Source organism: Odontesthes bonariensis, chromosome 15 (genome assembly GCF_027942865.1).
Source record: "Odontesthes bonariensis isolate fOdoBon6 chromosome 15, fOdoBon6.hap1, whole genome shotgun sequence".
Lineage (NCBI taxonomy): Eukaryota > Metazoa > Chordata > Actinopteri > Atheriniformes > Atherinopsidae > Odontesthes > Odontesthes bonariensis.
In genome coordinates this window covers 19689361-19716112 of record NC_134520.1, presented here as the reverse complement: position 1 = coordinate 19716112, position 26752 = coordinate 19689361, and the positions used below count along the sequence as shown (strand labels likewise).

Here is a 26752-nt window from a genome sequence, read left to right as displayed (position 1 = left end):
CTCTGCCGTAGACGTAGGTTACAACCGGAAGAAGGTCACTAGCTCCAAGTCAAGATGGCGGCCCCCATATGTCAGTGTTATCAGGTGAGTACTTGGGCTAGTGTGTTAACTTTTAACGTTTAAACACCATGAAATATTACAAGGGGCGTCTTGAATTATATATGTGTTGAGTAGCAAATTAAATGCTGCCGTTTAATATTATAATTAGTATGACGGGTCTGCTAAATGTAACTTTAGCTAGCCGAGTTAGCGCATTATATTCGGCTGGATGGCTTCATAACCATTTAGACGTATTCAGGATAACTTTTATTGTAAATATTGATATATATATTTTTTAAATATATATATATCCAAGTTTGCTAGGTCCATGTCTTCCCTTCAAACGTTTTGTTGTATTAATCAAAAACCGTTCAGACATGTTGCTACTTCACCTGGAGCAGTACATTCTCAAACTAGCCAGTGTTTTATCGATAAATAAGTCCTCCGTGCTGCCACTATTTACCGCTGTCATTCTCAGTTCTGGATTTTACCGTGATCAACCGGTCTGCTGAAGTTTAGGCATATATGTATGTTCCCAGATATGTGTAAGAAGAGGCTTGGTGGCATTCCCTTCTTCTTACCTGCTGCTTCCAAACAGAGGAAATGTCTACAGGACACGGGGGCTCCTCGCAAGCTCTACACAGGTACTAAAACTTAATTTGAGATTTGTTTCTGGAGTCTGCGGCTGTGTTTGAAAAGTCTGAGTTGCATTCAATATATTTGTTTTTTCAGCAGTTTGAATATCCTTTTATGTAATGTGGAAAAATAAGCCCAATTACCAACAACAAAGCAAGAGGAACAATATACGAGTAACAATAGACTTTATTCCACACTATGGAAGTAGAATGCCAGGATTTAGATACTGCAAAAATCATTTCTACATTTGATTAGAATCATATGAAGACAACATATCACATGTTGAAACTGAGTTCACTTCTTATACAACTTTAAAAGAAAAAAAAGAAGAAAAAATTGTAGCTGTTGTTGTACAGTAGTGTGTAATAAAGGGTTTACCTGCTTTAATTTTCTTCTGTTTTCTAATTTAAAGGTCTTCCTCAGGCATGGTTCAATTGATTTATTCTAATGTGCTTCTTTAAGGTACCTCAGTCTCCTCTTCTGCATGTAAGGTACTTGTCAGGGGAGAGGGGTAGTGGCCGAAAAGGTTTCCTTGGAGAGTTTTTAGATAACCTCAAGCAGGAACTGAACAAGAACAAAGAAATGAAAGAAAACATCAAGAAGTTCCGGGAAGAGGCCAAAAAACTGGAAGAGTCAGATGCACTGCAACAAGCTAGAAAGAAATATGTGAGTATTTGGCAGCACAGATTATGCAAAATCCATGTGGGGGCTAAATCTTTTGACCAGTGGCCCCTTCCTCCGTCTTTTCCCAGAAAAACATAGAATCAGAAACAGCGAAAACCTCTGAGGTTCTCAAGAAGAAGTTTGGAAGCATTTCTGAGACGGTTAAAGAGGTGAATGCGGCTTGTTTTTTATAAGAAGCCTCTCTGTTGATTGTCTTACCAAAAGATCCGCTGCTCCACTTGATGTAGCCACTCTTTAAAGTGTTTGCTTGTCTGTCTGTGTGAACAGGGGCTCGAAGAGGTTAGTCGTACAGAGATTGGGAAGAAATTTAAAGAGGGAATAGAGGAAGCAGCCAAAACAGCAAAGACCTCTGCAGAATCCGTCTCTAAGAGCGGAGAGAAGTTTGGGAAGACTGGCGCCTTCAAAGCAATTTCTCAGGTATGCTGGGGGATTATTTTGTATACTAAAATCTAATTTAAGTGATTTATTTTTATTTATTTATTTTTTATTTGACCTAAATTGATTAGTGATATATGTGCATGTAACCAAAATCCTCATGCCCTTTAAATATGGAAGAACTTAAAAGTATTGTAAGGAATGTCTCTCAGAAAAATGTATGACGACAGAAGGTACTTCTAGATTACAAACCTTAATATTACTTTTCTTAATCTGCTACTCGTAATCTGTTTTCAGGGCATGGAGAGTGTGAAGAAAGAGATTGGTGACCTTGGCCACACGGGCCCTTATCGGCCTCCGACCAGACTCCGAAAGAGGACCGAGTTTTCCTCCAAGGGGGCAGGGGATGACAGCAAAGTCTTCGAAGCCAACGAGTACGTTCGTGCCTGCTGCTTACCCTGATACTGAGAGGGGTCGTGTCCCTGATGTTCAGTGGTAGCTAGCACCTCTAGTTTATCCTCCCTCACGTCATCTGTATTCATAATAAAAACAATAAAAGTAATCTCTGAGAAGAAAAATAATCATAGGGTGTCAGGCACCAAGTCACTGATCTCTGTCAACTTCAGCAGAACGTACAATTAGGGGTAGAGCAGTGCAGTTTGCAGAAATAAGCACACTGTTGAATAGAGATGGACTGCTCAGTAGTCGATCTGTGTTATTGAATTAAAGTCACATTTCTTAAAGCTAAACCCTGTGGCTAATGCCAGTGTTTCCTTTACATTCACTCAATCGTTCCTTATGTAATGTGGTTGTTTTTTTGTCTTTTCTTTCCTTCCCGACATAAAACAGACGACACTGATGTTCAGGTTGAATGGAAAACGAGATGCTTCTCTTTGTGTGTGCTTTAGGGAAGCTATGGGTGTGGTGCTCCATAAGGACTCAAAATGGTACCAGCAGTGGAAAGACTTCAAAGACAATAATGCCGTATTCAATAGTAAGGAAAGATCAACTTATTTATCTCTCTGTTTTCTCGCTTCATGTATTTGTCAAGTATTTCAAGTTAGTTAAACAGCAACCTGTTTAATTAGGCGCCGCTGAATTTGATGTCCATGTCTACATTTGAGGAAGGTTGAAGGAATAACAGCTCTCCAATATAGATATTTAGAGCTCACATGTAATTGACTATAGACTATGAGTCTATTGGCCTATTCCCTTTTTTTCTTTCTTTATAAATTAAGCAGGTTAAAGGTCTGACGTTAATTTAAAGAATGACATTTACATTTGGAAGCTGTTGCAGTGGATGCTGTCCAAGGACCTCCTAATGCACACGAGACAGGCCATCCTTGGGCTGCTTCATCTTTTAATGTTCCCTCTTCAGAAAGAAAGAACATTGAAAGTGGCTAAATCAATAGTGTGGTACTTCAGCTACTTATGGAGCGTTAACATTTTGGTCCTGAGTTTGAATAATATAAGTCTTCTCAAATAGCCAAAACAATAAAAGTGGTCAGCGTCCAGCTATCTTGTAAAAATACCCTGTGAATATATACTGCGTCTTGTATATGTGATGTGCTACTATCATTCTATCCAATGATTGAAATTTGTAATTTTGCATAATTAAAGAGCAATAGATTTATCCAGAACCGGGGGGGGCACTCTTGGTTGATGGCTGATAATGTCGTCAGGGGCTGCAGTTTGAGAGGCTTCTTGGTGTTTGCATTTTTTGTTTTTCATCACGTACGTGTGGAAGGGATGAAGCTTTCAGTGTTCTACTTCAAGTCTGACCCACTCTCCTTCTTCCATCCCCGTCGTGCTGATTATAGGGTTCTTTGAAATGAAGATGAAATATGATGAAAGCGACAACGCCTTCATCAGAGCGTCCCGTGCAGTCACTGACAAGATGACTGACGTCATAGGTAAGAGACGGATGTTAAAGTGATGCTGGAGATTTCAGCCAATCTTTTACTCTTTGTTATTAATACAGTTGTTGTTGTTAGTATTGGCTGTAGAGGCAGTGATAGTAGTCCAGCAGTAAGTTGGATCATTAAAGTCCAAGGTTTTCCTCCACTTGCTTCGCCACAATGTGTTTTTCCTGTTTCGCTCTTCGGTTCAGTCTCTCCACACCTTGTTTTAAACTGTTTTAGCCTGTTTTGTCTTTTGTTTGCTGTTGTGTGTGTTTTCAGGTGGGCTGTTTTCGAAAACAGAAATGTCCGAGGTGCTAACAGAGATTTTGAAGGCAGACCCCTCTTTTGACAAGGATTCCTTTCTCATGCAGTGCGAACGAGATATCATCCCGAATATACTGGAGGTATGTTGAACTGCAAACCAGACTTTTTTTTTTTTTTTTTTTTTAAATCAAGAGGTTTTTTATATGACTTTGTGACATTGTTGAAAGCTTCTATGAGTATGTCTAAATCAGTTGCTTAAAAAAAGGTTGAACAAATAGGACTGTAAATCAGAGCCTGTGTGTGATCTGTTGTCATACAGGCGATGATCAGAGGGGAGCTGGAGGTACTGAAGGACTGGTGTTATGAAGCGGTACGGCCGTCCACACATAATGACCCTGTGAAATGCCGGCAGACAGAGTCGTGCTCCATAGATCTGCAATAGCTTGACAGTTGTGCGCACGTTAACTAGAATTGGGCAGTTTTTCTTTACATTACGTAGAAATGGTTTTATCTGTGTCTCTCTCTGGGTTTGCAGACATACAGCCAGCTTGCGCATCCCATTCAGCAGGCCAAGGCCATGGGACTTCAGTTCCACTCCAAGATTCTGGACATAGACAATATTGATGTAAGTTACTTTAGACCAGACTTTTCAAGAGTAACATTCATTCAGACTAGTTTGAGTCTGGAGCCTTCTCACGTTTCAAATCCACATAGTTCATTAGTTAATGAAAATGTTTTGTCATATAGAAAGCTTCTGATCAAAATGAGTTTAAGCTCATAAAATGGAATCTAAACTCAGTTAGTGATAGAAATGATTTTTTTATATTTCTGCAGCTTTTCTTTTCAGCCTTAGTTTCATATATTTAATTATGACTTGAGCCGTTGTAAGCTTCTTTAAAATGTGGATTTTGGCCCCCCCAAAAAATATGAATGAATCATATTGACGATATATTGATTTAGTAATGCATTTGTTCATTGTTTATTTTTCAGCTTGCGATGGGTAAGATGATGGAGCAGGGTCCAGTGTTGATCATAACTTTCCAAGCACAGTTGGTCATGGTGATCAGAAATACCAAAGGAGAAGTGGTGGAGGGAGACCCTGTAAGTGAGACAAGCAAGCACATACACTCACTGCTTTATTTATTTATTTATAGATATGTCATTTGTTGGAAGCAAAGAGCCCCTTTAAGGACAAATTGTGTTGAATTATGAATTATGACCATGACTTTGTACTTAACTAAGTTTGAAAAACATGCAACAGACTCTTATTCCATTAGAGGCAGAGAGTGTCATTTACCGCCCGGACCTTAAAAAACCAGCAGAACAGTACGTCCATCTTTAATCCTCTGGCAGTAGTCTTAGACCCTGAGAACTGGGCCACAGCCAGCTGCATGATACTGAGTGGATACCTTGACCTTTTTGTCAGTCACAACTGTCCTGAAGTGCCCTGAGGAAATGACACGTCTGATTTACAGCTCGTAAAGATTTCTGGGTCTTGTTTCTAGCCAGATAAAAGCCTCCCCCAACACCTAAACATGGCTTCAATGTCTCATTAAGTCCTGCTAATGAATCATTTATTAGAGGTATTCACACACATCTGATTAGTATCAGCTGAACATTGCTTCGATCTGGCTTCTATAGATGCAAAATGTTTGTGTTTGACTAATTGAAAATGTTTGTTATTGTTGAGCTTTATTTGGGTGATAAAGAACACGCATATCCATTTGTTATTATTCCTCCAGGAAAAAGTGCTCAGGATGATGTATGTGTGGGCTCTTTGTCGAGACCAGGAGGAGCTCAACCCATATGCTGCCTGGAGGCTACTTGACATCTCCGCTTCCAGCACTGAACAGATTCTCTAGGACTCTTTGATACACTCAAAACAGGCTCACCCAGGGAGAGATCACGCTGTACCTGAACTGGCCCAGCATCTGGCCGGGAAGTAGATGAACGGGGAGAGGAAGACAAGTAGTGATCAGCAAGTGGGGCATGGGCTCACTTCACTACACAAACACTGTGAAGTTGTGTTGATCAACACTATAGGTGCCTCTCTTTGTCTTTTTTTTTTTTTTACTGCTACACATTGGGTTCAGCCTCTGTTGTGTTTTTGAATACTTAAGTTATTTGTGACCATTCCTCTGGCGGACACTGGAGGGCAGCAGACCGCCAACGGCATTCATCCGAAGTACTCTGTGCAGCGTCGGTATGGCTGCCCTTCGTCACTTTCAAAGGATGACTTAAATTATTTAACTTAGATTCAGTTATTTTACTATGACTGTGAGGAAAGTCCACGTGGGAAGTCAGGGAGTGGTTTACAACGGGTAATCTTTACTTCAGGTCGATGTCAGTTACTTCAAAACTACCACCGCAGTCTGCGTAATCAATCCATCACAGTCTTTCTCTTCCTCTTGGAGGCGGTGCTCACTCATCCTTATCAAGGATTACCAACCTCGTTTGTATGATAATAATTAAGTGTAATTGTTAATCGTGAGAAAAAGTCTATATTTATTATGAAAAATAAAGTCCTGTTTTCACATGAACTGATATTTTTGAAAGCAAGTTTGTTAAACTTTCTTAGCTGCTTCCCAGCAAATGGTTAAGCTTGCCCCCAGTTGTGGAGGATGTCATTTGACTCCCTCTAGGACAGATGCTAATTATCTTTTTTTAATGAAATCCTTTAGTGGGATTTCAGTGTTGGCTGTGATATTTCCTTTGGGAAAAGTGCCACCTCCTGAATGAGTTTTACAGTTGCACATCCAGAGCAGAGCAGGAGCACTCATTTGCTTTGAGTGAAATTTTGCTGCCTGTATGCAGTGAGGTCCACACAAACCCATCCAGCCTGAACAGGACTGTCTGCGGAGTGCGCAGGAGGAAAAAGATTAGAACTTGCTGATCAACTATTGCTATGGCCAAGATGAAGTCCTGTTAGGTCTAATATTTCCTCAGCTGTCAGCTTTAGGTCTCATCAGCATCAATAATTTGTGCTTTCATGCCGTTAACCTTCAGCTTCCTGTGGCAGCGTAATGTTCAACATTCAGTCCGGCTGAAGGTTATAAGTCACTGCTACAGTTCAGCGTGCCATGTTGTTGCTGTGTCCATCGGAGCCATATGGCTCTCTGAATAATAAGGAATCTAAAATTCCTCTCATTAAATGTCAAACAATGGAGGCTGAGGTGGCTAAATGGTACCCAGAGGCTCTGTCTTTGGTCCCTGCATGTCTTTGCAAAGCGTGCTGGCTGTGCAGGAAAGTGCTCTTCACCTTTAATGTGAATGCCCTCCTTGAGAAGTCATTTGAAGGGACATTTGGAGCTCCTCGCAAATCTTTTGCACACATTTTTTTAAATCTTGGGCTCAACAGCTCCTCGATCTTACTGCAGCAGCCAGTATACTCCTAGTTTACATAAGGCATGCAGATTACACACAAAGCTGCATCACGTCGACCCTTTTTCCTGTAAAGCCAAAATGGAATCATAAAGATGTATTTCCCTCTCTGTATCTGGCTTATTTCCATTGTATAAGTTGCCACTATCTTGATTAAAATGTTTGGATGGCAATCAGCCTGATAACTCTTTTCTTTTTTCTTGTTTTATGTTTTATTTCTGTCATTTCAGCTCTTCAAAGATAATATCCAGGTTTTTGTGTAGTTATTTTTAATGATCACAAATAGGCTAAATAAACGAAGCATGTCAAACACTCCTCTGGAGATTCTGTTTTTAATGAACCTGCCCTGCACAATGTGTACAGCGTGTCACCACACTTTGGTGGGTGTTAGTCTGCAGCGGTAGTTTTAACAGCTCAAAAATGCAGAACAGAATGCTGAGTTGCATCAGTTTGGACTTGTGTGGTCTCTTGGACAGCAGGATTGATCACAGTGGCCTTGGGTGCGAAGGTATCAAGGCAAGGCAATTTTAAGGCAAAGGCAATTCGTACACAAGGCAATTCAAAGTGCTTAAAACAAGCTTGCATGTCTGTGCATGTCTGTGCATGTGGACCAGCAGCTCTACTTTCCCTGCGCTGGCCTGGATGATGAATTCTGACTGTTCCTTAGCTCTGCTGAGGCTGCAGCCCCACACTGAAGTGCTTACCACTCAGGATGCACCGCTGAAGCCGTCGCACGCTCACTCTGCTTTTCAAATGGGCCTTCAGAGCCTCCCTGGAGAATTCACAGCCATAAACTGTGGTCAGATACCTACCGACCAAGAGACTACTTTATATACCACATGCTTTAACAAAGATTTAATTGAATTTTAGACTTTGAATGACACTCAGCTAGTGTGACAATTAGTTTTGCATTCTTTCTTGTTTTAAAGGGCTTTATAAATAAAGTAGAGTTGAGTTGAAAATTTGGTATTTTATGTTAAAAAGGTTGTTGCTTCCAGCAGTGTTAGACATGCTGAAAGTGTTATTTGAGGAGTGTTCTGCAGGATGGCATGCAAATGTTTGACCACCTCTGTTGAAAATGAGTAGTAGAACATAATCTGATTTCCAAAAGAAAACTTAAAGATGACTGTGAAAATATCCTTTCCAATTTGTACAGTTTTAGAGTCAAAATTACAAAAGACATGTCACAAATTTGAAACAACCTCTGTAACATTAGTAACACCCACTGTGCTTATTCACAATAAACTAGAAATAAAGCCTCCTGATTATTATTTCTATGGGTTTTTTTGAGTTTATTTGTGCAGACGGATCGTAACCCTGTAAGATTCTTGGGTCATCTGCTTTTAGGTCCTGCAACTCAGTTCTTGTGATGCCAAAACCTGATGTAGTCCATTCTGTAATTTGTGTGGGTTTACGATGACCTTACAATGTCTATTCATAAAGTAAAATACATATTTTAATGTAAAGAATCACGGAAATTCCAAAACTAGCGTTGTTTGTTAAACCAACAACCTCGACAAATAATTCAATTTAAAGACTTGGAGACATAACTCATGAGAAGTTTTTTCCCAAGCCTGGAGCATCTGCACATGTAGGCGGGGGTACTTTATAGTTTTGTGACGGGAACTCTGTGCTGATATTGTGCTCTGACTCAAACATGCATTACAGACGTCACTGTTTGAGGGGCAAAGAAAGTAACAGCTAAGCGGCTGGCCAACCGTAGGCTACTCTCCCATGCATGACTCTTTCCCCAGACACACACATACTAAAGTGGTGCGAGGTCAAGGAACTAGGACAGAATTGTCACATACACTCTGTACCTTGATGTATGAGTGCTGACATCCTGCCATGGCCTTGAATCCGGTTTGGCAGCTGCAGCAGGACCAACCAGCTGAGTGACAACGGCACAAAAAAAGAGCAATTTGCAAAAACGACACGCATAAAAAAAATATTATAATTGGGGACGCACATAAGGAATGAAGCCGTTTTTAAAATACATTTTTACATCAAGATTTACAGTTGGGGTAATAAAAGGAAAGCACTGCACAGGAAAAAGTAGATGGTAGAAACCGAGGGATGAAGATTGAGTGTCGGTATCAAAATTAGTGGCTTTTGGCGTTCACAACCCCAATACTTATGGTTTGAATTTTGTTTTCTCTTTCGATCACAGTTACTATCATCTTTATATGTTAGGAATGAACATTTTGCAACCTAAAGTGTTTCTTGCCTGTCAACCATCCTTTCATTCAACATCCGCCCCGTTTCCTTTCCTCTCTGTCATCTGTCTGATGCCCCATTAACTATGCTGTCCTTGAGCTCCCCTGACACCCTGTCTCCTTTAGGGTGATTTAACCAGCATTGTACTTTTCTCCAATCCCTCTTCCATCTAATTATCTATTTTAATAGATTTGCTGCTCAGACTAATCTATGAGGGTTAGACATAATGCATCATTTTGCTATCTGATCTGAGCAATGTGTTGCCAGACAACTGTGCCCAAAACGAAAATCATGATGCATCAGTTGTTTTCACATGGGCTTAATGCAACATGACATTGTTCAAACATGATCTGAAGTTCAGCGCCGGCTGCTACAGCAACTCTATGATCTGCTTCATTTTTGAGAGACCTCAGATGAGGGTCACCAAGAGTGTTTGTGAGCATGTACGGGTGGTCGCTCTGACCCAGATTCACTGGTGCTGTGGAAAACTGTGTCAGTTAGTGGGCGCAGAGGAAAGAGGGCACACACACACACACACACACACACATGTCACTCGCTGTCCACCTTCAGACGAGTGGAGAGGTCAGCAAGGTGTCCAGGTGAGAAGGGGGTTATGCAGCTGCTGCAACATGTGTTTGGATGTCACATGGGCCTGGGGAGTTTAATTATAGCATAAAAATCTGTTCTGTGTGAGTCACACGTGTCCTTTGTTGTTTTGCGTGTTTCTTTTTTCTATCGCGAGACAACTTGCATGATCGCATTTCCCCATGTCTTCTCCTCCCACAGTCCACATCAATAAATGTATTAAACCTTGAAAATGGATGTACTCTATCAGCATTGCACCTAACTGTTAACTTAACCTTAACATTTCAGGGTTGTTAGAACCTTGTTGCTACATAAAAAATGAGCCCACTTTTCCTCCTGTTGTGAATTGAACATTTTAATAAAAACTGTCATTTTTAAGCTCTGCGAATATCAAATCTTTTTCTTATATTTTTTACTGCACTCGTGTGAGCATATGTGTGAGCGCCTGTCTAGCAACTGTTGCTGAGATGGGAAATAATGAGTATCTTTGGTTATTTAAGGTTAGGACGGTTCAATAATAGATCTCTGACACTTTCCTTTGGGTATATTGCCACACATTAAAATGACATTTCTCTTCCAAAGGTTATCTTTTTCATCTTTTCATAAAGCTGGCCTTGTTATTGCACCTTTAACAGTGTTCAAGATCTAATATCTTTCAGCTGTGTTCCCATGAAAGTTAGTGGTCAATATATCCATATCTCATTTTCATATATTGGTCCAGACCCCTGAGATCAAACACTGATATTAAACTTTGGACATGCGTTATGAAAATCACCGACTTTTATAAAAGGGACAGGAAAGAAGATGGAGATGTGTGGTCAGTGAGAAAAAGTGAGAGAGAATGGATAAATGATGGAAGAACTGACAGGAAGACAGACAGTAGCCCACTTGTTTAGCATTCTAAATTAGTGTAAAAGCAAGCAGCAAATTTATGGAGGGTCATTTGTGCCAGCATTGTACAGCAGGGAGAGTGCCATCTTGCCCTAACATGCACGTCCAGAGATGGACGTGCTGGAGCTCCCCGGGCCAACATTACAGCATGAACGTGGTAAAGATTGCTCTTACAGAATGAATGTGCCAGACACGGCTTTGTGTGTCTGCATGCACTGGTGCTGATAACTTCTCTGTCAGGTTGGACCACACTCAGGGTGGGCATGGACAGGTTAGGAAACAACACATGTAATTTTTTAATTCCCTGAATGTACCTGAATGCCATTATTCTTGTCTGCAGTCTCTCCTCTGTGTGACTTTGAGGTACATTTTCACTTCCATGCAAATTTATATGATGGTTTACTCATAGTAACCAAGATGGAAGTGATACTGCTGATGGACTGGTTTGTGTACATAAATAATGAAAATAAGGACGAGTTAAAAACAGGGGTAAAATAAAGTATTTAATATCATAACCATAGAAACATCTTTTTTTACCTTTTGTTTTGTTCACAGAATGAAATTATTCACTAAACGTGAACACAAAATCACAAATACATAGTAAGTAAAGCCGAATGAATGAAATAAATATTTGGAAGAATTCTAATTTTGAAGAGTACGATGATATCGTTCATGATGAGCTGTGTTGAGCGTGTACGCTGTGGGTCATTTAGTTGTTTTGAGTTGTCATTTTGGCATTGAGAAGATCTGAGGAAGTGAAGCAGTGAATTGAGAAATTGGCTCTGGATCATCTGCAGGCGATGTGACCGGGTGTAATGGAGTGGGAGTCGATGGGAGTTTTTCTAGGCTTGTGAGGTCTGTTACCAGACTGAGCCAGTGGTTGATTGATATTTTTTTCCCCTGTCTTTCCAGTTTGTTAAATGAATGTTTTAGTGCAATAAGATGAATTTCTGGAGATGTAGTTGAGAGGTTTTCTTAAAGATGGACGGAAGGGAGAAATGCCCAGGTTGAGGATTTCAAACAGCTCTCCTCTGATCTTATTAACTGGTTTACTGAACCAGAATGCGCGGAAGATTTGTCCTTGCAATGGGAGAGTCTGCTGTTGTGTAGTGAAATGTATCTGCTGGTGCTGAAATTGTATTGTCCCAGAGTGAGGGGGGACAGTAATAGCTTTCTTGCTCCTTTTAGGGTAAGAAGTGGGGTTGCTGTTTTAAGTGTTTGCTCTGGCAGAGACAGTGGATGGGTAAGTGAGGTTCCCCAGACCCTCTTCATTTGATTCATTTGAAATGTGTATCTTTAAAGTGTTGTCTCTCACTTGAAAGTTATAGTCTTGGTAAAATGTAAGTGCACTATCTTTCAATTCTAAGGTTTTGCATATCAGGACATATTTAGAAAATCATCTGGTCCTAACCAGGTATTAAAACAGCTTCTGATGAACAACTACATATGACACATTAGACTCATTTTTTTTTTTTGTTTAACCAAAGCTAAGTATTCTTCTTTTTTTTCAGATTTTCTGCTGTGATTGTCCTTTTTGTATGACCTAATTTGGCAAAGCCTTTGCAGTAAGACAGATGGCCTCACATTTGACTCGAGATTAATGTTTCATACAAAGAAGTTTATGGTCGGCTCATTGGCTGCAAGGTGTCGAGATCCTGTGGCTATAAAAACAAGCTAAAATGATCCCCCCCTTCACCTCTGTGCATGACAGTTGCTATTTGTTGTTTGTGTTGATGTGCTGTGTTTGGTTTTCACCGCTTTAGTCTCTTCTGTCCAAAGGGCATTGTTTGAGAAGCCTAATTTGTTCTGATACAAATTTGCAAACCTAAGCTGTGCTGCCATGTTCTTTTTTTGAGAGTAGAGGCTTTCTCCTTCAACCCTTCCAAATAATCCATATATGTAAGTCTTCCTCTAATTGTTCTGTCATGAACTTTAGCACTTAACATGTTCGCTGAGTCCTGTGGAATCTGAGAAGTGGCTCTTTGGATATTTTCAACTTCTTTGAGCATTGCATGGTCACCTTATAATGAACTGCTTGAACATCCACCCCTAGGAAAATTGGCACCTATATTGAATGTTTTCCACTTGTGAATAATCTTTTTCTCTGTAAAATGATGAACTCTAAATAATTTGTAAATGGCTTTAGCATCACTTGGCTGCTATGTATCCTTTTCATTTCTAAGGAAGCAGTTAAGGTGCACTTCAGTTTTCATACAATGCTTCAGCATTTTTGCTTAATTTTGTTGATCAGATTATGACATGGTGGTTCACATGTGTCTAACCTAATTGTAAGACCTGGTAAGGACCAGATGGTTTTTATTATGTCCTGATAAGTGAAACCCCAAGACCTTGAGGAGGACAGAGTTATTTTTAACCATGAATGTTTTGCGTTTCTAATACAGTCAGAATCGTCTTTTTGTTTTTTTTCCCCATTCTTATGAATCCATTAGCCACTTTCTTATTTCAATTCCATTACCACCTCTCACCAACAACCCCCCCTCCTCTTAGCCTTTTTTAAAATCGAATCCCATGTCCACCCAAGTCCACTCTAATTGGGGGGGAGCAGAGTCTTTATAAGAACGGAGATTCTGCTGAGAGGAGGAAAAGCAATGGAAGCAAATGCTGTTTCTATTGATCAGCCGGTGTCTCTGTCCTCCCTCCAGTCAGCCGAGTTTACTGTTCCTGTTCAGAGGTCTAAAGTGTCAGAAGATTTACTGGCTTGGGCGCTCACATTAGTCTCTGCAGGAAAAAATATATCTCACCAGGACAGGGAAGCCTGACCGTAAATACAGGCTGCTCTCCTAAAGAAGACACATTTAGGTTCATAGGTTGTCTGGGGAAGCGTCAAGCATGGCCATTAGCACCATAACCATACAGTGCGAACAACCTAAAGCAGTCTGAAGAAATTTATCACTTTCTAAAAAAACAGTGGGAATGAGTACGCTGTGTACGAGACCTGTGAGGGTAATTCCAGTGTAAATCATAATTAAAGTGTATGTTGTCAAGGGGCACATCAACAAGTAGAGGAAAGAATAGAGTTCAACATAATAAAATGACTCATTTTTAGCATTGAGTACACCATGACTCATGTGTGTTATCCTTTATACCCTCAGTGTGGGCCTGTGGGCTGTGACAGATTGCATCACCTCCAATGGCAGCTAATCTATAGGAGTAAATCAGATCAGGGCTGAAGCTAAAGGACGGCTGAGTGAGCTACAAGTACTACCCTGCCAGTGTGCTTGCCCTCACTGCTATCCATAGTCCATCTAACTCTGGACATGAAGGTAAATAAGTCGTGTCCATGTATTTCTCTTTTACTTCCGCCTCTGAAATAGGGTATTCAAGAGTGTCTGCACACTGTAGATGGTTTTCTCTTCTCTCTCCATCAGGATGACAGCTAGATGAGATTGTGAATAAAGAGTTCCATCCTCTCATCAATAGTTACCAAGGTCAGGGCCAGAGAGACAGACAGCTGGGGAAATTTATTTCTTTTGGCAGAAGTTGGAGCGTGAAATAGGGAAAGTGGGGAAAGGTGAGGGCATGCACAAATAAAATGCTCATGGATGAACAGCTAAGATCAAATAGTGCGAACTGACCCAGACAGAAAAATGCAGAGACACCTGCAGTACAGTAAACATAGTGCCCTTGGAAATGTTCGTGTTTGGCCATATGTTTATGTAAAGTTTTCTTACATGCAACTCACTCAAGTTGACCTAAAGGTCACATGTTTGGATGATTTTGAGTCTCGTGATAAAGTGTGTGAACACGTTAATGATTCTTGAATGAATCGTTAGCGATCATTAATCAACAAAAGTCTCCGTATTAAGGATTATTTTTTACTTGTGTGAGAATTTGGGATTACCTGCAATCAGAGGTTCAGCACCGCTAATTAGTACACGTTTGTTCTTTTTCATGTAGCTTTCATTTTTGCACGGCAGTTTGAAGTGAACTTTAATCACCCAGTTCATTGATTAAAGTTTAATGATTTTGCCGCTCAACCTCGAAATAGAAGTCACACTTATATATTTGTATGATTGCAGCCTTTCTGTGCAGTCCCCTGCCAAATTACACAAGTGTCAGGCTGACATATTTAATCCACTGCACTGTTCTCATGAGAGTCCGCCACAGGCTAATCATGCTTCAAAGAATAATTGCAGTCATTTAAAAGCAATGCGTGAATGGTATTTGATAATCATTGTCCCCACAGTCTCCTATTTCCCAGTGATCCACACCCCACTATGCCAGTGGCAAGGCCTCTGTGAGGTGTGCTGTGCTGTGTTGACTGCAAGGGAATGTTCAAACCACTTAAGGGTTACAGCCCTCTTACCGTGTGTCACACCTACATCAGAACCCCTGTTTTTCAGCATGTTTTTACTCAAATAAAGGTCACATTGGGAGAAAAGGAAGGAAAGGTATTTCAGCATAAACCAAAGTATTGGACAAATTGAAATGAAGACCTGGCAGAAGCAAGATCAAAGTTGTCATGGTTTGTCCTAAGAGGTAAGATGAATGTCAACTCGAACTGCAATGCATCCTTTTGTTGCTAAACCGTTTCACGTAGTACCAAAGTCAACACATTGCCAAAGTCATTAGCGTACATTGAATTGGGAACCACACGAATATGTTAGGAGTTAATAAGTATGAAATACTTTCAGATATTTCCTTAAAAATCTTTGCCTGGGATAGAAAATGTAATCAGAGTTTTTTGTAATGAGGTCTTTTCTATGTTCATATTATATAGAACACACTGGCAGTACAGCAAAAGGTCCTATGTTCCCAATGATATCCTGCTGCATCTTCACTGCCCTTAAAGCGGAAAAGCAAAAGAGGGTTTATATGGTACATGGGCTTAACTGTCTAAATTTACCACACCTGTAAAGAAGTAGACAAAAGGCATATCTGAGGGAGCCTGCAGCTGGAGGCGTATTGTTGCCACCAGAGCAGCTTGGCAAACTAGCTGTGTTGCATCCCTTAATTGTTAATTTCTTTGAACTTTTTTATTCTTACTTTTTAAATCACAATAAAGACAGCACTCTACCACAATCTAATGCTTCCATGTTAGGATATCACTGAAATATTTAAACAGCCTTAAACTAGTAAAAGTTTAGCCAAACATGAGAGCATTCATGTGCGTTAACAGGACGTTGAACTGGGAAGAATAGGACCCTGAGCTCTTTTCAGGCACATGGACACAAAAATAAGCACCCAAAGGAGTATTGTCTCTCTGCACTTGTGATGATGTAAAAAAAAAAAAGGGTTGTTTTGTTATTTCAACTAAAAGGTGTGACGTTGGAGTTGCACACCCAGACCGTCACCCCGAAGACCAAACCAATTATTTTTAGTTAATATCATTATAACCTTACTTTTGTCATATTGTGGTTACTTTTGCTTTTCATACACACAGTTTAGGCATTAAGAACCACTTGGTAAGGGTTAGGAAAACATGGCTTTCTTTGAAACACGCCCTCACACAATACATACCTCACCAGTATATACCTCTTCTATTGAAATACATTACTTTGAAAGTCTTGCACATTTTACGCCCTTCTGCTTGAATGAAAATAATTCCACTTTCATAGCTTAAGACTGCAGGCTGCACTTTTAGAATATAAGTACTTTCTTCTGGGCCAATCCATCCAATAATAAATTTCAAATTGGCAAGAAAGTTCACTTAAACCAAGAAACTTTAAGATGGTGCCAGGGAAAAAACATCAGATGTCATAAATGCATATGTATATGCCACTGACCCACTCAAACAGGCTAGTCCACCCATTCCTAGGGTCATTACATTAGCATAGCAACAATGTGATTAAAGTCTGAGCCATTTCACTTTGTTGTCTTCTCTCCCTCATTTTCATGCTTCATTTTGATTGCTTAAACATTTCCCCATTCCCTTATTCTCAACCCTCTGTGCATCTTTTTTTCTCCCTGCATCAATGTACTCATCCATCTATCCTTACAAATGGCCAATCAGGTGACCAGGGAGATGTTTTCTAAGAAGCAGGCTTTAGCTACATAAAAGGCATGCCATGGAGTCAGTGAACTCGGGCTTGGACTGACAGATAGTGCCATGCCTGCCTGTCGGAATAAATAGAGGCATTAGAAGCTCTACGGCTGGCCAATACTGCTGCTGAGGCTTGCTGGTCTATGAAATGTGCAACATGGCAATGTCCTGGGCCTCGCCACAGTGTGATGAATGGCTTATATTCCTCTGTAAAGCATATTAAAGTCAGATCGCATGATGGATAGCAGGAGGAAGACGGCAAGAAAAGAAGAAATGAAGGCAAGAGGGCTGAGATTAAGGAAGTGGGAGAGAGGGCTTTTGATAAAATATGGAAAGAGAGGAAATTAAATCCAAGACAAAAATATCAAAACCCTCGATCCTCTGCCTTCCTTGTCCAGTTACTAATGAAAAGAGCAGAGGTAATTTTGAATTTTTAAGAGTGCCCTCTAGGTCTCAGTACATGATCTGGTCTTTGTGTGCCTCTTAGCCTCAGCAGGAAGGTTGTTGTGCATTTGCTTCACTTCACACAGGTCAGATGTGCTCCTAAAGGCAAAATTCTGATTTTGCCAGTTACCCACACATCTCTGAGTGACTGCTTCTCATTCAGTGGTGGAGTGACACTGAGATTCTTTGTCCACAGAAATGTTTTTAAGCATGTTGAAAGTACAACTGATTAAACAGTTCATATTATGTTACTGCTTATAAAGGAGTAATTTTGTTCAAAGTGGTACTTTCCTATTGCTTTGTGAAACCCTTCCACTCCAGCTTGTTTATGTCGCTCCAAATCAATGGATTATGTACATTCAGTTTAAGATGCATATAATACAATCTTAGTATACATTTAATTGTTTAGAAAATTGTGCATTCGTAAAGTTGCTGCATGGGAAGCTACATCTCTTTCTTATAGATAGCGGACGGAAGACAACAACTGAGCTTAGTATACAATAAGATTTGAATTCTATGACTTACATGTGTGCATTTGCATATTCAAACAAGTCATAGCATCATCTTCCAAATTAGCACTGCAGCAAGTGGTAAGAGGAACAGAGGATACGTTTTTACCTCTGCTCGGTTAGAATTGGGCATAAAAAAACAGCTTGACTTTAAGAAATAGCTATAGAATGGCTGTAACCATATACGTGGAGTTCGAGTTGAAAGTCTGAAACAGCAATTAGAATATGTGCTGACTTTATGATTCTAGCACAGACTCTATAAAAAAAGACCTATAGTGAAAAAGAAAATCACATTTTTTTAGTTCTATGGTTTTATGTATTGTGAAAAAATAATCCGGTCTTAAAATTAGGTAAATAAAACTGTGGATGAACTACAAAATATTGCAATGTGGATTACACCATCTCGTTATCAAAGAAAAACCAAGCCAAAACACAGAAGTAGTGTGTGAAAAACAAAATACAGCTTAACTGTTTCCATAGAAATCAAGATAAATAACAGTCAGAGAACAATGTGAGAACAATGCACTGATACTTTCAGGCAGTGCAGTTGTTCAGGATGAAAAGATACAGATGAAACTAACAACACAGGAGGAGGCAACAAAGACTCAAGAGAAGAAGGTGGCAGATCTCATGAAGGCTTTTATTCAATCTGTCATCAAGCCAGAAGAACAAAGAGAGCTGTACATCATCCCAGAACTCCATTTAGATCAGATAAGTGTTCCACCAAAGACCGCAATTGTAGAAGAGTTGGCTTCACAAGAAGTATTGAATCTAGAAGTGGAGGAAGTTACCGAAACAGAACCACAAAGGATCCCTGACGAACCAAAGGAGAAAGTTACATCAAAGAAGCTTCGGCGCAAGAACAAGAAGACGCCAGAAACCATCGTGAAGAACAACCAGCCTGAAGTCATCCAGGAACCACAAGACACGGAAGACATTCCATCATTGATCGATGTCCAGGAACCAAAGATCTCCGAACCCGTAGAAGAAGAACCAGAACCAGAAACGGCCTCTGCAGACACACAGGAATTGATTCCATTAGACTTGGCTCATCAGACTGTACCGGACATGGTGCCAGAACTGATGAGTCACGTCGAAGTGGAATTAGTCCAACAGTCAAAAGATGTCTCAGAGCTGCGAAAAAGAAATGTTTCCTCTAAAAACAAAATTCAAGAATACCTTTTCATCGTCACTGAAATGGAACCAGCCTCTAAACATCCAGAGGACTGTAAAACATCAGCAGCCTTACATCCCACAGAAGACACAGCAGTATCAGAACAACTCGTGGACGAATGTAACCCCTCAGAAGAAAGAGCAGAGGTGCCTTCAGCGTGGAGGAAATTAAAGAAAAACATGACGGCAAAACACTGCCGCCAATACAAAGAGAAAACCATCAAGAGAGAAAGTAACAGCAGCGTTTAGAATTCGCACACAAGACTCGTCAACAGCTTGTCATCTTCAAAGAAATATAAAATCTTCTCCATACATCATATTATATCAGCATTAATAAAATATGATTCAAATTCATATAACTTTTGTTCATCTGTATCTTTTCATCCTGAACAACTGCACTGCCTGAAAGTATCAGTGCATTGTTCTCACAGCTGTTAACAGCATTAATGTGTCATTCAGATAAGAATATGAAGATATGTTCCTTCAGAAATTATCATCGCATTGATTTATGTGTTTTATAGAATAAATTATATAAAAGAAACTAAATTACAGACTTGTTTGGATTCTGTTATCAAAATAAGAAACGGTTTTACGTGTCAATTAAAAGGTAATTCTCTTCAAAAGTTATTCTTCCAAGGACACATCAGGTATTTTTGATATTGTTGAGGGTTTAATATCACCTTTTACTGTGCATATATATGCTTATTTATGCCTATGCGGCCGTGGCTCAGTGGTGAGAGTGGGTCGTCCTGAAGGTTGGCGGTTCGAATCCCACTCTCACTGCTCAAAGGTTGGTGAACTGACAGCTGGAGGGGTGGCAGTCCACCTCACGGCCGAGGTGCAAGGCCAGGCACCGTACCCCCATGCTCCCCGGGCGCTGTGATTGGCTTTTGCACATCTTCTCTCAGACAAACGAACGCGACAGTTATCTAAATGGAGCATTCGACCAGTTAATGAGCACAAATAATGATCACATAGACTTTGTAAAGATTTTATGCATCTTGAACTTGGTTTCCACAAGTGCAAACTAAGTCAAAGATATCTTAAAATACAATTTCTGATCAGAAAAGATGTTACTGTAGATATCTGCAACCATGGCTCTGACCAGTATGAGTGTAATTTTAAACAAGAGGAATTATGTTAGAGGTTTATGGGAAGTAATCACAGATTTTATTGAAGGTTAAAGCAGCTTGCCATTGACACACTGTAAAACAATACAAGTCCAGCAATGAAAAGTGCGACCTCTGAAGAAAGGGAAGTATAAGGTATGTGTATTTAGAGAACAGTACTTTTAAAACAATATCAAGACTTTGAAAGGATCAAAGTTATTGAAAAGAGCAGTAATATTACAAGATAGAAACCAAGGGGTTGAAAATATGAAAAATCGAGTATAAGAGTATATTATAAATAAATAAATACATCAATAAGGTGAGTTCTGTCCTGTGTTCCAGGGAAATATCCTGAACAATTCTACAATCCTGTGGCCTTAACCCTTTCATGCATAGAGGTCACTACAGTGTACAACTGTTTAAAAGTGTTTTTTCTCTATATATGCCTGCAATTTTGGGCACTGCTGCATATAGTCCACTCTAGTGGAAGCTATTGCATCATCCCATACAAAAAAATCCCATTGGCTGGTCATTGCAATGGGAAAAAGTAGTCAGTGAAATCAAGATGGCCGACAGACAGGGAGAAAGACAAAACACCTCAGCTATTTCGGCTTCTACCTTCTACAAAAAGATACCAGTGCAGGTAAAAAAAATATAATTACATCAAGTAACATCTAAGGTGACATATTATGTAAATATTTTCCAAGTTTTGATTTTATATTTGGAGGAAATACAGATTAATCATCTGTCCACTCAATTGTACATCATGCATCACTAGCTATGTTTCAACTTGAATGCAATGTCAATTACTACCAACTTTGTTCTTGAAAATAATTCATATCCTATAATGTTTTGGCTGTAAATGAACTTTATAATGTAATTTGAGGTTTTTCTATACATCCTTATATTCTGTAGAGCTCAAAAAGACAGGCATGCAGGGTAATAGAGGAGTTTCCAGACTCAAGTGAGGAAGACTGTGCTTCTGGTAGCAGTGATGAGGAATGGCTGCCAGTACAGACAGGTGCAAGCAGAGAAGTAGGATCAAGCAGTGATAGTGAAGGTGACGAGTCTGGAAATGTTGCTGAGGGAGTTGAGGCTGAGGAAGGAGATGAAGCTGATGAAGGAGATGAGGCTGTTGAACCTGAGGGAGCACCACCTCCCAGAGCTCAGGGGAAAAAAGCAAAAGAAAAGAGTGTCAGAAATGTCTGGAAAGCTAAGGATAACCAGTTTGAGGGAGACCTGCCTCCTTTCTTAGGAGAGAGCAAGATGAATGTTGAGGGAGCAGATCCAATAGATTTCTTCATGCATCTTTTCACTCAGGATATGATCGATGACATTGTATACAATACAAACCTGTACGCTGTCCAGAAAGGAAAAGACAAGCTGGCATTGACCTCAGAAGAGTTCAAAACATTTCTTGGAATTAATATGGTAATGTCATATGTCAGATATCCTAGATCCAGAATGTACTGGTCATCAGAGACAGGACTTCGTCTTGAACTGATAGTCAATGCAATGCCAGTGAACAGATTCGAGCAAATTCTCAGTTACATGCACTTTGTTGACAACTACTCACTGGACCCTGAAAATGCTGACAGGTTTGTCAAAATCAGACCAGTCTTGGATGCACTCAAGGAAACCTTCCGCTCAGCACTTGATCCAGAAGAATTTCAGTCGGTCGATGAGATGATGATTCCCTACAAGGGACGCCTGTCTATCAAACAATATGTCCCCAAAAAACCCAAGCCCTGGGGAATTAAAGTGTGGGTGCGAGCAGGATCCTCTGGGTACATGTACAACTTTGAACCCTATCAAGGTTCAGCTGGGGGACGAGGTGAGATCAGTCAGCTGGGAATGGCTGGAGATGTAGTCATGCGCCTTTGTGAAGACATTCAAGACAAGAATCACAAGGTGTTTTTTGACAATTTCTTTTGCACCATTCCCCTCCTTCAGGCACTGGAACACCAAGGGATCTATAGCACTGGCACATGTAGAAGCAACAGGCTCCATGGAGCACAAGAAAAGCTGAAAAGAGAAAAGCAAATCAAGCAAGAAGGGAGAGGATCTGTCTCTGTCGTGACCAATGCGCGAAACATCACTGTCACACGCTGGTTGGATAGTTCAGTGATTCACATGGCCTCTTCCTGCACCGGCCTGTCCCCAACAGATGTGGCACAGAGATGGAGAAAGAAAGAGAAGCAAATGCTCAACATCCAAAGGCCATTTTCCGTGAAGCTGTACAATCAGCATATGGGTGGAGTAGATCTCATGGATCAATGTGTTGCCATGTATCCCCACCGACGCAGAAACAAACGGTGGTACATCAGAGTGTTCTTTCACTTCCTTGATGTCACAACTGTGAATGCCTGGCTCCTTTATAGAATGTCTGGAAATGAAGCGAAGGATCTGCTGCACTTCAAGGCGTCAATAGCTCGTGCTCTCATCAATTCAGGATCCGTGAAGATACACACCAGAGGCAGACCCAGTGCCACTCCACCACCGGCAAAATGGAGAGCAGTGTCTAAGGCCCCCCCTGAGATCCGGTATGCCCCTGGAAACCACTGGCCCCAGCTCAAGGAAGCAAAAAACGCCAGCAGATGCCAAGATGCTGCGTGCACACGAAGAACCAAGTACATCTGCATGCAGTGTCTTGTAGCTTTGTGCCCCGGATGCTTTGGCAACTACCATAGAAAATAGTCTCAGAAATGAGCAACAAGCATGATTTGACAGGAAATAGATACTATGAGAGAAAATGCTCAGTTCAGAGACTTAACAGTTCAGAGACTTGACAAGAATACAGTATGATAAACACCAGTTACAGTCAAGATTCTATGAGTTTGTACAGTTCAGAGACTGTTACTTGTGTCACACTATCCTCCTCAGTTCAGAGAGAATATGTCTTTATTTCATAACCTTGTTTTACATCCCTAAAGATAAATAAAAACGCCTAGTGAAAAAAAAGTTTTATGTTTATGTTAACTTTTACGTTTATCAATAGAGCTCAAATAGAGAGGCCTACAGAGTAGTGGAGTAACCACCATTCCAACAGAATACCATATTACAACTGTATAACTAAATTACAACTATACCTATATAACTACCATGTTATTACATTGATATTTTTTTACAGTACAAAATGCATGAAGTACACTTGAGTGGACAGATAAATATTTCTTTATAGAATAAAGATAGAATTTTTTTTTTTTTCAAATCTTGTTTTACATCCCTAAGGATGTATAAAAACACTTAGTGAAAAAATCCTGACTGAGTTTATCATAATTCATGCATGAGAGGGAGTGCTTATGAAACGAATTTTAATTGTTGGAATTTCACAGTTTTTGCTGCTGATTCTAAAGGTTCCAAGCCTTGCGATTAAAATTAGATATTGTCTGGATAATAATTTATCCGGGAAGTCATGTTAAAACGGGCTCAAAAGGAGCCACATTTTGTCTTTTTGTGCGAATTCTTTTTTTAATGCGTGACGTCATAGGGTTGACACAGAAGTTCTGGTAGTCTAACTGTAATGGCGGCATCTATGGCTAAGACATCACAGCACGGTGGAAAATATTGTGTTACTGGAGGAACAAATGGTGTTAGTTGCAAAAATAGCAGCTTCACTGAAGACATCTCTCTGCACATGTTTCCCAAACTAAAAAATACTGGAACTGAGGCTGACAAGGAGAAGGCAAAGACGAGAGCACGGTGGATACAGTTTGTACGGAGGCATCGTCGTGATTTTGAAGTGTCCTCAACATCCGTGTTGTGCTCCGTACATTTCCATCACAACTGTTTCACTAAAAATGTGGAGATCGCGGTAATGGTTGGGAATAGGAGACGTCTTTTAGCTGAAGCTGTTCCAACTATTGACATCGCTGGACCTGGTGTGCCGACGGAGACTGTCCCTGCTGAACTACTGCTCGGGCGCGAAGACAGGTGAGTCTGAAATTTCCAGATCGGACATTACTGGACTTGTTTTTTTTATATATAATAATGTTCGCTTACTGTTCGCTTCTGAGAGGCAAGTGTCGACCACTGCTATTGGCTGAGAGCACGGTGGATCGTATCACTGCGTGCTGCCGCCTGCCGATAGCTGCACCTGAATTGCTGCTCGGAAGCAGGGGACTGCTCGCTTTGCTCTTCGGTCTACACACATATCCAGCTAGAATTGCTGTCTGGTCTCTCCGGTGATTGCGCCGGCTACGACATCCGAGGCTCCGTGGATCAGTCCTACCGATGGCTGCTGTCAGTCGTGCCGAGGCCGGGTGCCCATCTCCCTGCCGCCGACCCGTGAGGATCCGCAGATGGGGCCGTGCACTGGAGGATCTCCGACCCGTTAATCCACGCCATTGTTTATTAAGCTTACATTAAAACCATGTTATTATCACATACGTTTTTTTAAGTGGCTGGATTTCAAAGTGCCCCTTCGTTAGGTTTCAACGTGTCAAAGACAGCGCAGCAGAATGCCATATCTGCGAAACCGGCATGTTCAAATCTTTTCCAGTTTACCACAGCAAACATACACTATTGTGTCATTTGATTGATAACAACCTAATAATAATCAGCGTGTAGTAGGAGCGATGGCTGTTTTGTGCCGCCGATCCTGTGCCGAAAATGGTAACTTTCATTTCCATTACCCATACGGGAGGTGCAGAGAGCCTCTACAATATAGATACTAAATCGATTTGTGTGGCTTAAATTCAACGAAAGTTTTTCCACATAATGTTAGAGGTGTGTTCTTTCGACCTGCTGATGTTTGTATCAGAATTTTGGTTCCTTTATGAGATACAGGTCCATCAAATGTATGTTGTTTTCACAGCCAGCCATACTAGCAAATAAGGGAGTCAACCCTATGACGTCACGGTCATGTGGCCAATTTCGCACCAAAGGCCATATAATTCACACTTTTAAATGGCCGTTTTAACAAGTTATGCCCGGAAAATTTAGTTCAAGTTGGATTGATGGTTTTAGAAAAAGACAAAAATTTAATTTGAATGATAGATGAACATTCATTTCAGTTCATCTTTAAAACAATATGCACCTCTAATTGCTGCTGCCCATCAATTTGGAGTTGTTATAAATCCATTTCTGAACAATTTGAAGTCCATCATTTTACAGTGAGAAAGTGGGAAACATTCAATATAGCTGCCAACCTTACCAGGAGTGGTTGTACAAGCAGGTTTACACCAAGGTCAGATTGTGGAATGCTAAGAGAAACTGAGAAAGTTCCAGGAGCTACATCTCAGACTCCATGGGCTTCAAAAAGTATGCTAAGCATTAAAGTTAATGACACTACTATTAGAGACAATATTGAACATGGACTGTTTGTTGGGAAGGTTTGTGAAAGACAAAGCCTCTAAAAACAACATGGTAGTGCAACTTGGTTAGCAAACTTACATCAAAACAACCCTCTGGAGCAATTTACTTTGAACATATGAGCTCAAAGTGCAGATCTTTAGTGAAAATGCACAGTGCCATGTTTGGAGGAAGCCAAATGCAGCAAATCAGCAAAAGTATATGCTATATTCTACATGATTTTTTATGAATTTTTATGTTGTAGAGTTGTGAATTTATTTTATCAATGGAGAAATTGAGCAGCCTTGCTTTGTTGTCTACAGTAGTAGATCAACCCTCATCTTACTTTGAAGCTCCCAGATCAAGGAAGTGACGTCGATGCAGCTTTAGCAGCAGAGAAGCTATCAGGCTTGTGTTGATAATAATAAACTCCTGGACTATTTTCAAACTTCCAAATGCATCGTTTTGTGAGTACAGACCATATTTGTACTACTGTAGAAGTTTGGTGTCATGGCATGTGATTTTAGTGTGGTAATTTTGGAGATACTGCCAGGTTCCGTTAGCGCTTGTACTAAGCTATTCGGGATAACTCAGTAACTCAGCTGATGTTCGGCCAAGATCGAAAAAACTTCGGGTGGGCTACTTGGCTGGATATCACGGTTCAAATGACCCTAGGGTGAATCTACTCCGAACTATCACTTTAAGAGAGCTGTGAAAAAAGAAATGTCCTAAAATTTCAAAGAACAGTAGCAACATTGTCAAGAAAAGTCGGCAAATATCCCTCCACACTCCACACATTAGTTCTGCATTTTGGCTCCGTAATATGTCTTGTACATTAAACCAGCAACGTCCCACACTTGTGTTCTGCCTTATGGCCAACAACGGCCAACATTTGTGATTGGAGGAAGAACTATAAATTTATAGAAAGCTATGAGAACCCACTAGTTTTAAGCCTTCCTCATTTCTGCATGATGTTCATTTCATTTTTGCAAACAATGTTACCATTTAGAGTAAAACACTGTATCAAGACGTGACCAGCTTTTGGCTGGCAAGTTACCACAGAACAGTTGTGCACAGTGTCCATATAGTTTTCAGTTCATCTGACTTTTCATATCCCTGACTCCTCCAGTCCCTTTTATTTGCAGTCTCCTTGGGCATGGGAATGAATAAAGATTTTGAAAAATAAATAAATATATATATATATATATATATATATATATATATATATATATGTGTGTATACATGAAT

General features: G+C 40.3%; 1 protein-coding gene across 1 annotated transcript; it reads left to right on the top strand.

Moving 5' to 3' along the window:
- Positions 1 to 34: 34 nt before the first annotated feature.
- Positions 35 to 7595, top strand: timm44 (translocase of inner mitochondrial membrane 44 homolog (yeast)). The gene is made up of 13 exons (XM_075485395.1): positions 35 to 84; positions 579 to 683; positions 1138 to 1341; positions 1428 to 1508; positions 1627 to 1776; positions 2032 to 2168; positions 2643 to 2728; positions 3555 to 3647; positions 3915 to 4039; positions 4219 to 4269; positions 4435 to 4524; positions 4890 to 5000; positions 5642 to 7595. The coding sequence occupies exons 1-13, from the start codon at positions 55 to 57 to the stop codon at positions 5759 to 5761; spliced, it is 1383 nt and encodes a 460-aa protein (XP_075341510.1). The 5' UTR covers positions 35 to 54; the 3' UTR covers positions 5762 to 7595.
- Positions 7596 to 26752: the final 19157 nt, after the last annotated feature.